This window comes from Ammodytes marinus (assembly GCF_949987685.1).
Source record: "Ammodytes marinus genome assembly, chromosome: 3".
Taxonomy (NCBI): Eukaryota; Metazoa; Chordata; class Actinopteri; order Uranoscopiformes; family Ammodytidae; genus Ammodytes; species Ammodytes marinus.
Window position 1 is genome coordinate 2,389,759 of NC_137232.1, and position 13,216 is coordinate 2,402,974.

The following is a 13,216-nucleotide window of genomic DNA, read 5'->3' on the forward strand; positions in this document are numbered from 1 at the left end:
CACGCATAGTTACCAATGTAAGCAGTAGTACGATCTGGCGACGTCAGCAGGGAAGCCACAGGTGAAGTAGGTGAGTTGATTAGTGATGCAGACCAGGTGTGAGGCAGACAGGGGGAGTGGGAGTGGCAGAAGGAGGAGGAGCGCACAGCAGCCAGCTGTGATCACGACAGTGAGCCAGTTTTTGTATGTATTGGGTCGGTTACAACTTTCATATAGTCATCAGTAGAACAACATGCGGCTGCTATGATCATAACCTTTTTATTTAAGAACATGTCAATTTGCCTATTCATAATACTGTATGGTTTGCAGATTAATATAACATACTGAAGAGCTGAGGAGGTTTTTCTTTTCAATTTTATTTTTACAGCCAAACATCATGGGGCTGAAATAAATTGCAACGGTTTGAGTGCATCACTAACCTTTTCCAAGATTTTCAAACAGGCACCACAGCAACACCCATGACAGTGTGGGTTATGAAGAGTTTTCTTGATTGACTTTTCAGGTCAGGCAGTAGTGAGATGGGATCACCTTGATTAATTAGCTCTTCTGTGTGCATGGTGACAGCAGTACTGGGTAGTACTGTCCTCAAACTCCCACTGTAACACTGACACCCAGGCACAGGGTTAATAACAACACTGTAGAGCAGTGATAATGGCGGAGTGGACAGTCCCTGGGGTGAGGTGCCGCGGAGACACAGACAGGATGTTCTTTTTCAAGCACTTCTGCAAAAGTTAACTTTTCCAAATAGAGAGAGAGAGAGAGAGAGAGAGTGGGGTGGGGGGCAGAAACCCCCCCGAAGACCACAAGGAAATATTCTGTCCTCAGCTGTCCCATCTCAGGACCGAGCTGCTTGAGATAGCAGACACAGTGGTGATACAACTTTGAACCCCATATGAACCCGGCTATATTTGGACTGTTTGTTAAGATTAGAAAGGTACATTTTAACCGGGAAAAAAATAAATACATTTAATCAAGAGGAACCATAAAGGACTCCATCTTCCAGGGCATATAGACAGGAAGTAGATGTTGTGTGTACAGAGTTTACAGAAATAACAATATTAAAATTGACTAGCTTACCTTGTTGCAATGAAAAAGACCTGTGGTTCAAAGCTAATATTAACATAATGTATCCAGTGACAGATCCCATGTTAATACCAGATGGAAATGGGGGACTGAAATCATTGTAGTGGCAATATCTATAAATGACTCATTCACAAAATATTCATAAAAGATCAAATTGTCAGACCCTGGTGAAAAGTTTGGCCTCAGGTTGGTAACACATCAGGTCCCTAAATCATAATGAGTAACAACTGATGACAAACAATCATTTTGATCGGCAATTTTGAGCATAACCCAATAAGCCTTTTTACATACGTAAAGAAAGAGCAAAATAAAAGGTTTGTTAATGCTGCCCAAAATGATCCTATATCCTACCAATAGAACAACTCAAATATTTTGTTTAAGGTTAGGGAGAGATCATGGTCACCAACTGACTGAAAGCTGAGAGTTGTGGGTGTCCCATGGTGTCAGTGCCACTTTGGGAGGCTTTTATTGTGCAATAACTCAAATTAAGAGCAAAAAAGCCCCTTTCATATGGATGGATGGGGACAGTGTGTTTGTGTCCTAGATACTTCCATCAGAATCCTTGCCATGCTGCTGTTTTGTCCCTGCAGTGCCCTGCCAGCTCAACCTGACTGGACCAGAGGGATACATAGAGGCTCCACCACAGTCCAGCTCTGCTTTGGACTACCTCATCACTGTCTATATGGGCTACGGAGTGGAGGTCCAGGTAAAGATCCAGCCTACATTCATCCTGTTAACTTTCTTTATTTTGACAATTTACTATTAAACGATTAACATTTTTAATCAGATTAATCACAGGGTGCTGTGGATTAATCACGATTATCACGATTCATTCTACCATTCGAAATATGCCAGAAAAATTCGAATTTTCTCTGTATATTGTTGTATGAACGGAAAGATAAACCTGAACTAAAACAACATTGCCATTCTAAGAAACCTCATAAGCTGAAGGAAAGCACCCAAAGAACAATCACATTCAAATTTGAGAGCATTCACAGCCAATTTAATTTTGAAACCCCTCAGACTCACAAGTACTTACACTCTCAGTAAGTAAAACACTGAATCCACTTTGTTTGAGTCAGTAAATTACACCCACAACAAAAACTTTTAAATTTTCAGTTTATTTTGATCCAGATGCAGTGTTATATCAGTGATTCTTGAGAAGTGGGACAAAACAGGACGCGATGTTGAAAAAATACAAACCCTATGTTTAGGCAAATTAAATTACATATACACTCAACAAAAATATAAACACAACACTTTTGTTTTTGCTCCCATTTTTCATGAGATGGACTTAAAGATCTAAAATGTATTCCAGATACACAATATTACCATTTCTCTCAAACATTGTTCACAAATCTGTCTAAATGTGTGATAGTGAGCACTTCTGCTTTGCTGAGATAATCCATCCCACCTCACAGGTGTGCCACATCAAGATGCTGATCTGACATCATGATTAGTGCACAGGTGTGCCTTAGACTGTCCACAATAAAAGGCCACTCTGAAATGTGCATTTTTTTGCTTTATTGGGGGTCTGGGGACTCAGAACCAGTCAGTATCTGGTGTGACCACCATTTGCCTCATGCAGTGCAACACATCTTCTTCGCATAGAGTTTATCAGATTGTCAATTAAGGCCTGTGGAATGTTGGTCCACTCCTCTTCAATGGCTGTGCGAAGTTGCTGGATATTAGTGGGAAGTGGTGCACGCTGTCGTATACGCCGGTCAAGCACATCCCAAACATGCTCAATGGGTGACATGTCCGGTGAGTATGCTGGCCATGCAAGAACTGGGACATTTTCAGCTTCCAAGAATTGTGTACAGATCCTTGCAACATGGGGCCGTGCATTATCTTGCTGAAACGTGAGGTGATGTTCATGGATGTATGGCACAACAATGGGCCTCAGGATCTCATCACGGTATCTCTGTGCATTCAAAATGCCATCAATAAAATGCACCTGTGTTCTTCGTCCATAACAGATGCCTGCCCATACCATAACCCCACCACCACCATGGGCCACTCGATCCACAACATTGACATCAGCAAAGCGCTCACCCACACAACGCCACACACGCTGTCTGCCATCTGCCCTGAACAATGTAAACCGAGATTCATCCGTGAAGAGAACACCTCTCCAACGTGCCAGACGCCATCGAATGTGAGCATTTGCCCACTCAACTCTGTTACGGCGACGAGCTGGAGTCAAGTCAAGACCCCGATGAGGACGACGAGCATGCAGTTGAGCTTCCCTGAGACGGTTTCTGACAGTTTGTGCAGAAATTGTTTGGTTATGCAAACCAATTGTTTCAGCAGCTGTCTCAGTGGCTGGTCTCAGACGATCTTGGAGGTGAACCTGCTGGATGTGGAGGTCCTGGGCTGGTGTGGTTACACGTGGTCTGCGGTTGTGAGGCCGGTTGGATGTACTGCCATATTCTCTGAAACGCCTTTGGAGACGGCTTATGGTGGAGAAATCAACATTCAATGCACGAGCAACAGATCTGGCTGACATTCCTGCTGTCAGCATGCCAATTGCACGCTCCCTCAATGCTTGTGGCATCTGTGGCATTTTGCTGTGAGACAAAACTGCACATTTCAGGGTGGCCTTTTATTGTGGACAGTCTAAGGCACACCTGTGCACTAATCATGATGTCAGATCAGCATCTTGATGTGGCACACCTGTGAGGTGGGATGGATTATCTCAGCAAAGCAGAAGTGCTCACTATCACACATTTAGACAGATTTGTGAACAATGTTTGAGAGAAATGGTAATATTGTGTATCTGGAATGAATTTTAGATCTTTAAGTCCATCTCATGAAAAATGGGAGCAAAAACAAAAGTGTTGCGTTTATATTTTTGTTGAGTGTATGTATCCAACATATACTAAGCTACTGAGCTAAGGTTTGACACAACCTCCCAGCTTTTGTCCTTTTTATCAAAATTGACTTTTTACCTTGCTTCTCCTTTTTAACATGGGCTTTTTACCATTCCTTATTTTGTGTAAACTCCGTCCGACACCAAAAAACACGAATAAATGTTCCTTCATTTTGTGCTAGACCCATGAGATGTATAGTGATCACAAATATTCACCAAAACTGATAGAGCCACAAAAAAATATTTTCAAAATGTATATGAAAATACATGTTTTTGATATCTGATGGTGTTGCCATATTTAACGTTTCTTAAACAGAACAAATACAGTTTTTCTAGTAGTAGTTTGGTTTTTCTGTTGATGATAGGTGCTAGTATGAACTACTTCAGGAATATAAAATTATCGAAACATTTCATATAACTTCTTCAGAAATTTTAAGTCGGTGTTGACGTATCATGGTTGTGACGTAGGACTTTCAAGATTTGTAATGTAAAATATTCTAAAACTACAACACTAATCAGAGCCTGTCTGACTCTAATGTACTCTGCACAGATAGCTTGTGACAATAGGTCCTTCACAGAGACAGCTGTCCCTCATATTGCCTGATTTTATTACATTTTAATGAAATGTCTGACGGTGGTGACAAAAAGTGTCCCCCCACTTAGAAACCTTATAAAACATGAATGTGTTGTAGAAAAACATTTTGATAACATTGATATGAGAGATTATTTAGTGTTGCCTTTGATGAGAAAAGCTCTTTTTAATCATTAAAGTACATTTTTAATAGGTTTTATTTAGGGCTGTCAAAATTATCGCATTAACGCAAGGTGATTAATTTCTGGAATTAATGCGTTAATTTTTTTATCGCAATTAACGCATGTGCAGATTGATCCGCCCCGTACATCCCACCGGCTCTGTACTATAGCCACTCAAACGTTGCAGCTGACCCAGGATCAGTAGCTGCGCGCAGCCAAACATCACAGCACGCTAGCCCATGCCGTGTTTTAAACTGCTAATGGTCACGTCTGTGTCGGAGGCATAGATAGTATATAAAATCAACTGCCGCGGGTGACAGTTGATGTCGGGAGCAACAGGAGGAGAAACATTGTCCGCTCTGTTCAGAGCCCGCGAAGACACAAACGTCTGCAGTTTTCAGAGGTGTGTGTGAGTAGACATCAACATAACGTTGGCTTCCTGGCACAAATGAACAGTCCCCTAGGACGTGTTTGCGCGTACACACACACACACACACACACACACACACCGCGGACTGTAATCAAGTTGTATTCAAGAATGCACAACCTATAGATTCACCAAATAAATGCCATTATATAGCCTATATTTGCCCAAAGACATAGTAAAGAGACAGACCAATTGAATTATGGTGTGGTAGGTATATATTTTAGTTTGATTTAAATTTATTTTTAGTATTAAAACCATCATTTGGATTTTCAATTAATAAAAATTCTAATTTTAAATGTACATCCACCTTCTGTCCTTTATCTTTACAACAATATACAGAGAAAATTCGAATTTTTCGGGCATATTTCGAATGGTAAAATTAATCGTGATTAATCCACAGAATCCTGTGATTAATCTGATTAAAAATTTTAATCGTTTGACAGCCCTAGTTTTATTGCATATGTCAGATTGAAACATTCTCTGTGGACACACTGTTTTTGACGTCATGAGAAGATAACAAGTGTCATAAATTTGACATAATAATAATAAAATTAAATTTAAGGGGATAATTGTGCTCCAGACATTCTATTCTTAATCTCTAATAACATCTACAATTTTAAATATTTTTATTTTTAAAGATAACAGCAGTTACATTTTGTCCCAGCCTTTTGTCCCGGTTCTCAAGAATCACTCAGTGCGTTTACATGCAGACTCATAATCGGGTAACTAAACGAATAAGACTTCAACAGGACTTTTAAACTGCATGTAAACACCTTTATCCGATCTACTTCGCACACAAATCGGCACAATAACGGACAAGAGATGTCGGATAAGAACACCTAGATAAGTCGTTCGTTGTCGGCATTCTCTCTGCATGTATACAGGGATCGGACATCGCTTATCGGACTTCTCGTTCTGTGCTTGTGTGCCTGCGCGTGATAGGCTACACCATGGGTTATTGACGGAAGAGAACCGGACGTGGCTCTTTCAACACTTGTTGAAAGCATGGTTGAAAGGGCTACAGCGCCACCTAGCATAGTGGAGACAGCCATGCATTGGACATTTATCCGATATCTGAAAGGCCATGTAAACTCAGACAAGTGACACGGTCCGTTCGAGTGTCTAGTTCGATATATGTGATAATCTAATCTAGTTGTGCCATGGAAACGCACTGACTGATATATAATGGCAGTTATTTGCCAGATTCAATCTGTCTTTAAAGTGGCTCCCAACCCTGGGGCATCAACGGGCCAGAATATTTCTTAAATAGGATGAAAACCATGGGATTTTAATGTGACACAGATGCATACAATACACAGTACACAGTATATACTATCTATCTATCTATCTATCTATCTATCTATCTATCTATCTATCTATATACAGTATATTTGTGTATAAAAGCCTTCTGACTGCAAGAGTGTGTTGAGTTGGTGCATTGACATAATGTTTAAGCATATAAATGGATTGGCTTCATAGTAGGATGGCATGCTGACATCACAATCAAAACTGTGTGGGTGACCTATGCCAGGCTTATTTTTTATTCATTAGTTAAAACAGACACGTGCCGTCCCTTTGCTTGTAATTGCTAGGGTCCCACTCCAACATTGTCCATTTGTGTTCAAATCATGGTCCATATCTAAAATGTTAAAACACTGAGTGTTGTGCATTGGCCTTTTGTCAGATGGATTGCTTCATTTAGCATTTAAATGTTTCATCAACAACTTATCCAGCCTTCCCTGGGCCAACAGTGCAGATATACACAGCTCTGACAAAAGAGGAATTGACTGCTCATAAAAAAAAAAAGTTCCATTACATCTTCTCTCCTATATATGCCATAGGCTTAGTTTAACCAGGAATATTACATGGATACAGATAATACAGTCCAAAACATTCTAAAGTAACAGTTTATGTTTCCTAACATGTCACACAAGTTAAAAGAGTTTTGGATTATGAGGTCAACAAGGAAATTATTCTCATGTCTAGATGTTAGACTACATTGCACACTTTGAGTCAATCCATTGTTGATACCCTTCTGAATTCACAGTGTACATACATTATAGGTCTCCTTTGTTGTTACTGCTATTATGTCCAGATGACTGACAAAAAGGCAAAATTCATCATTTGGTCTTCCGTGATCATGAGCAGGTTTGGTCACAATGGATTTTTGCGGTATAGTATTGATATAATAAGCTTACTAAGAGTTGTTGACTTATTTCATTTAAAACCAATCTAAAAACTAAAAACCCGCCAATGGCAATCCAGTATAAGAACTGTAGTCTGCATATTATGGATATTTTCGAAAAATAAAATCAAGCTCAAGTCAACCTACGACCATGGTTCTGACACATCCATCATGACAGGTACAACATTACAACACAATGAGATCATTCTATACAATTAGTCACATATTGGTTTAAGGGGATTGGTTTATGATTTATCATACAGAAGAGCTTAAAAGCAAAGCAAGTGGAAAATAATAAAAGAACATGTCTTATCATTATGTAACACAAGGTTTAGCGAAATATTCACCTAAATGTAGGCCTACATTTCGGACCTTTTTTTTTGCATGCCCGGTCTCGCCATGAAGCTGGTGCAAGTCTTTATTTTCTGAGGATAAAGTAATAGAGTAGACATTGAAGAGATGAGAGAGAGAATGTGAGGGGTACTCATGGTGTGGTGGTTAGAGAACCCCCCCCCCCCCCCCTCCCTCCATTGAGGCTCAATCCTCTTCACAGCAGACCCAGGCCTTGAAATCCGGCCTCGGTCGTTCTCTGCATGTCCTTACCCCATTTCATCTCTGTCTCTCCAAACTGTCTAATAAAAGCAAATGTAATAAAAGGCAGGCAAAAATGCCAAAGATTATATAAAAAAAATATATAAAAAAGAGATGGAATGTTTTTTTTAACTCCTTTCCTCTGAATTTGACAAGAGTGCTGTACAAAGGAATGGCACATACCAGCCTACAGTACAGTGGCGGTGGAAATACACTGCAGATCTCCAATGTCACCTCCACAAATGTGTTTGGCACCGTACACAACGGCAGGCGCTCCAAATGATTACAGCCACTCTATTCACTCTAGGGCATTCAGTGTCATTTTGAAGCGTCTGACCTTTTTGGGGAGGCTTATGTGATGATGAAGTAGTGCCCTTGTCTCAAACCTGAAAAAAAACTCCTCCACATGATTAACTCCAGGAGCTGTTGCTTCCTCCTGCTCATAAAATATACAATGGCCATTAGGCAGCTGACCTTCCAGAGGCCTGGCCTAATATATTTAGGATAAAAAATGAATATGGGGTTGCAAATCATCGGCAATGATATGTTCCAGCTGCTTCCTGTCGCTAGTGTGGAGAGGAAAATAAAAAGGGGGGGGGGGGGGCAGGAAAGGTAGAGCCGGGAGGGGGATTAGGATAATGCAAAGAACATATGAAAGACTTGATGAGAGTGTTTTAGGTTGACTCCTAGAAGATCAAGGTCCAGTAAAGGCTTTTCTCACAGGGACTGGTATAGATGGACTACTAGAGATTTGCCTACTCAAAACTTATTTCATGTATAAAAGGGAATTTCTAAAATCTATCTAAAGCTGAAACACACATCCTGCGTCTACCTCTGGAGCGTGTCTGTCCTGCTGCCTCTCTCTTGCTGTTTTCGGCCACACGTCTCAGCAGCTGCTGCTTCTAAAAGCCCTGTCTTTCTACATAGAGTTTTCATAGATAATTCCCATTAATATTGAGTTTCATGTAATTTTATGATGCATATGATTAATATTGAGTTTCGACAGTAATCCTAGTGCCTCGTTGCCTTTTTTTCTTTTGGCTTGTGGGATGTTTTATTCTGAAAGAGGCAAACCGGGAAATCATGAAACTACAGTGAATGCTGCTGGTATGAATCAACTGAGTATTTCTCCATCAGTTAAAGCAGAGAGATGAGAGAGAGACGTGTCTAACCGAAAAAATAGGCTCCACCTCCTGTTGTGAAGTGGTGCGTCGCTGCAGACGCGCCTCTGAATGTTATAAATTCAAAGAAACCTGGATAGTAGAAGGACACAACAATGTTGTGTAGGCCTTTTCCACTGCATTGAGGCTAGCAATAGATGTAGATACCTGAAATCATTTGATATGAGTGCAATCATTTATTGTCCGTCACAGCCTCAACAGAGAGTTCCTCCCTACGGTAATAAAGTCGGAGTTCCTTACATGCAATCACACTCTAACTTCTTACCTCCTGTGGCACTGGCATCTGCCTATTGTTGTTTGTTTGTTGTTTTCACCTTTATTGGATGGTTTGAAGCTTAGAGTTGAAACGTGAAAAATGTAAGTGTCAGAAGTGACAGAAGTCAGTTGTATGGATGCATCACTTGATACTGATTGATTTGGGCAAAACCAAGAAGAAAGAATTGGCTCCTAACATTGTGTGGTCTCCAGTCAAAATGAGTGAAGAAGGTATGAAAGGAGTCAATTTGGAAGAGAAAGAAATGAAAGAAAGGGGAAGTTCAGAATAAGGGAGAAGGAGAGTGAAAATAACAGAAAAGATAAGCAGAGCAGAGGAGGAGATGAACAGACCAACACTTTAGATCAAATAAATGCAATCTACAATTGACTTTCATTATTTCAAATGACTCCAGTGTCCGGATGCTGTCCAGAGCAGCGCTGGCTAATGAATTGCTCATGGATTATCTGTCCTCTCCTTTTGTTTGTTTACGGAGCTCTTTAAACGTGCCCAGGCTAAAATGTCTTATCAGCTCCTCTTAGCTAAATTAAAAGGGTCTCTCTCCCTCCATAGGCTGGCTTAAACAAATGTGGAATTCAACTAATGTTAAACATGCATCGATGGTGCCAGCTGGGCCTGGTGAGGTCAGCCTGAGCTGTCTATACACTACGGGCTTCGCTTCTAATTTGTCTTATCCAGAAATCACTCTCATTAATCTACTTCAGGGCTCTTGATGAGCCCTGGAGGTTCACTGAGGCCTAATTTGATTGTCTTTTTCTACAAGATAAGCCAGATGTCAACCTTGATAGAGATTATTGAGTTTGAGTTTGAACCCTTTTACTAGGTGAGAACCCCAAAACCAACACTAGGACATCGCCCACTGCCTCCAATGGTGGAATTACAGTAGTTATTTTAAAGAATTGAACAAAGGTTTTAATTCTAAAAACTGGTCATTCAATGTATGTAACACAATAGTTCCTTCTCATAAATTTTTTTCTATATACAGTAGGGGATAATGGGGGAATCTGAGGCATCGGGTAATGTGGGCCACCCCCTGTATCTAGGCAACGGAAAACATTTGTGGTCATGTGAGATATATGTTATCAAGCCCCTCTCATTTCCCCATGGCCCTGAAAAAGAGGACCTCATGGTGCTGTGGTAAGCATGTTTTTTTCACCAAAATAGGTATTTTGCATGTAAAAGTAAATTTACTTGCTGTCAGCTTAATCAACTGTTGTGCCAAAGCAAATGTATTCACGTAGAAAAACTTCTATCATTCGTGTTGATGAACTACCAACAAATGAAACCATGTGATGCTGATAACTGAAGATTAGCCTGAAATGCTAAGAGAAGTAGTTTTTTCTCAAATTGTGGTGGTGGGGGAAAGTGAGCCACTGTCTCACTTTCCCCCACCATGAGGCACAAGTTAAGTTTAGTCTTAAGGCGAGACACCCCAGGTGAATAGGGATTTTTTTTTAACTTATATCATCATGAAACTTTGCCAGTTGATTACTGACACTAACACAATCATTGTTTGTATTACATGTTTTTCTTTAATATTTTATTAAATATGCAAATATGCCAATATTTAACCAATTATGCGTAAATTTGGGTCATTTTTCGAGAAAAAAATTGAGATGTTGGATAATGCCAGAGTTAAAATCTCTATTTTATTTTAAGCACATATTAGTTTCAAAAGTTTTTACAGAACAGATTTTGGATACAGCCTTTTTTCATTTAATAAATCAAAAAATACGATGTACATGTCTTAGAAATGCATTTTAGGCATGTTTTTAGGAGGAAAATGTATCATAAATCAGACAATTAACAATATATTAACAAATCCTTCTGTAAAAACCTTTAAAATAGTGCTATGAATGATTATGGAAAGTTTGGTTGATGTCAGTGGTCTAGAAGTTGAAATATCTTTCTCAGAGTATTGGAAAAAGCTCATTTTGAGAAAACGGCTGTTAAAGATAAAAACGTGAATTCTGCTGATAATCACTGATTATAGCTGGAGTAATTTATTGAATTAGGCCCTACACCCCTCAATGCCATATAGGCCTACCACTGCTTAACATATATAAACCATAGCATAGTAACATTTACATCCACATGCTAATTTAACGTGATTAATTCATCATTAGCCACTGTCTGTCAACCTGCTCCGGAGTCGGCACAGACGCTCTCTCTCCCCACCATGTCCACTCTGATCCTCTGACAGTCTGTCTCTCCGACGTGATCGGCGTGATTTACATGTCTTTAACACTTCTCCCCTTCAAATGGCGATCATGTAATGTCCGTAGCCAATTGATTAAGTATTTTTTTTGTGTTGGTTTGGCATATTTTCGACGTTTTTCCGATTTTATTTTGTGATTTTCGAGCTACCCGTGGCTAGCATCACGTGATGCCTTTTAGCGAATCACATCGTCAGAAATGTGCATTAGCCAATGAGGTTGCGTTCCTAGCATTGAATCCCTCACACTTTCACGATTGGTTACTGATTAAAAGGAAATGACCATATTTGGACCCGATAACGTTGTTCTTGAGATTCAGAGCTTTCCAACAGTACCATGGTTATTATGATTCATACAACGGTCGCGGTGCTGTATGTTACATTAGAATGCTCACTTTTGACGAACTTAGGAGCAAAATACAGACGCAAGCAGTCAAAGTTTAGTAAAATAAACACATAAAACGTATATTTCTGACCTTTTATCCATACTAGTATGAAAGAAGACATGTTATGGAAGCTAAATAGACACAAATCTCAAAATTGACCAGTGCTCAAAAAAACGATGTTTTTGCCTGCCGTGTCTCGCCTTAAACATATTTTAATGTAATATTACATGACATATCCTTTATTTCAATGTCATACACATTGTAGAAAAGCCATCATGCCAAGGAAATACACCAGGAAGACGACCTGGGGCAACCACACGGAAAGAGCACCTTCTCATCTGTCCCTGTAACCTTCAGGGCTGGAATGTAGAGTAGGCCTAGTTGTAGAGTATGACAGGCTGATGTTTTAATCCAGTTGGGTCTTCTCCTGTGTTCTGAGTCCCAGGCTGTTCTCGCTGGTTCTGATTTTCTTATGCTTTGGCCCCCAGACACTAGCTGGCTCTAAGGGTCCTGTGTTCTGACCCCCAGACTGTGTTCTAATCTAACTGGTTCTATCTTTCATTTGAATCTCATTCAAACCTTTTGAATTATAATATGTTGTATTTGATTTTGTTCAGAGTTACTTTCAAGTGTTTAGAAAATTTGCTTTGCTTAATTGACCAAACCCCATCATTCTAGTCCGACATTAGTTCTGGAATGTGTGGCTAGCTTTCAGGATTCTTACTGTTACAATATATATTTATTTATTTATTTATTTATTATTATTCCGGACAATTACACACAATACATAATTTTCTCATTGCATATTCATACATATTACTTTGTGTTATCGTCCGAAGGGAAGCAGGAGAAGCCAAAGGCTTATCGGGTCCCGCCCCCACTGCCATAAGATTCAGATACACAGATACACAGCTACTACAGTTAGAATTTTTTTTTTCTTTTTTTTAAGAAGAATCATTCTAAAACACAGATAATTTTAGGTCTCTATTTTCCTCTCTGCCTATAACAATATGTGTTGTTATGGTAGTTTCAGAATGGAAAAAGTAAGTGGATCAGTTTACCCCACAGCTGGGGTAAAGTGAGCCACATGACAACTTTTTTTAAAACAATCATATTTTCACTGCCCTTTGTCTTGAAAAAATTCTGCTAATGCCCATTTCTAGTAAACATCCTGAATTAATGGGAAATGTGTCAATTTGAGTGATAAATCATTTTAGCTCGCTTAGAGGGGAGCAAATGTAAAAAGTGG

General features: G+C 39.6%; 1 protein-coding gene across 1 annotated transcript in view; it reads left to right on the forward strand.

The window, feature by feature from the left end:
* Nucleotides 1–13,216, forward strand: part of sez6b (seizure related 6 homolog b) — a gene marked incomplete at both ends in the record, with an annotated part of 230,597 nt that overhangs the window by 14,443 nt on the left and 202,938 nt on the right. The window contains one exon of the mRNA XM_080053689.1: nt 1,674–1,789. Within this exon, the coding sequence (XP_079909815.1) occupies nt 1,674–1,789 (116 nt within the window). The remainder of the gene's footprint in view (nt 1–1,673; nt 1,790–13,216) is intronic.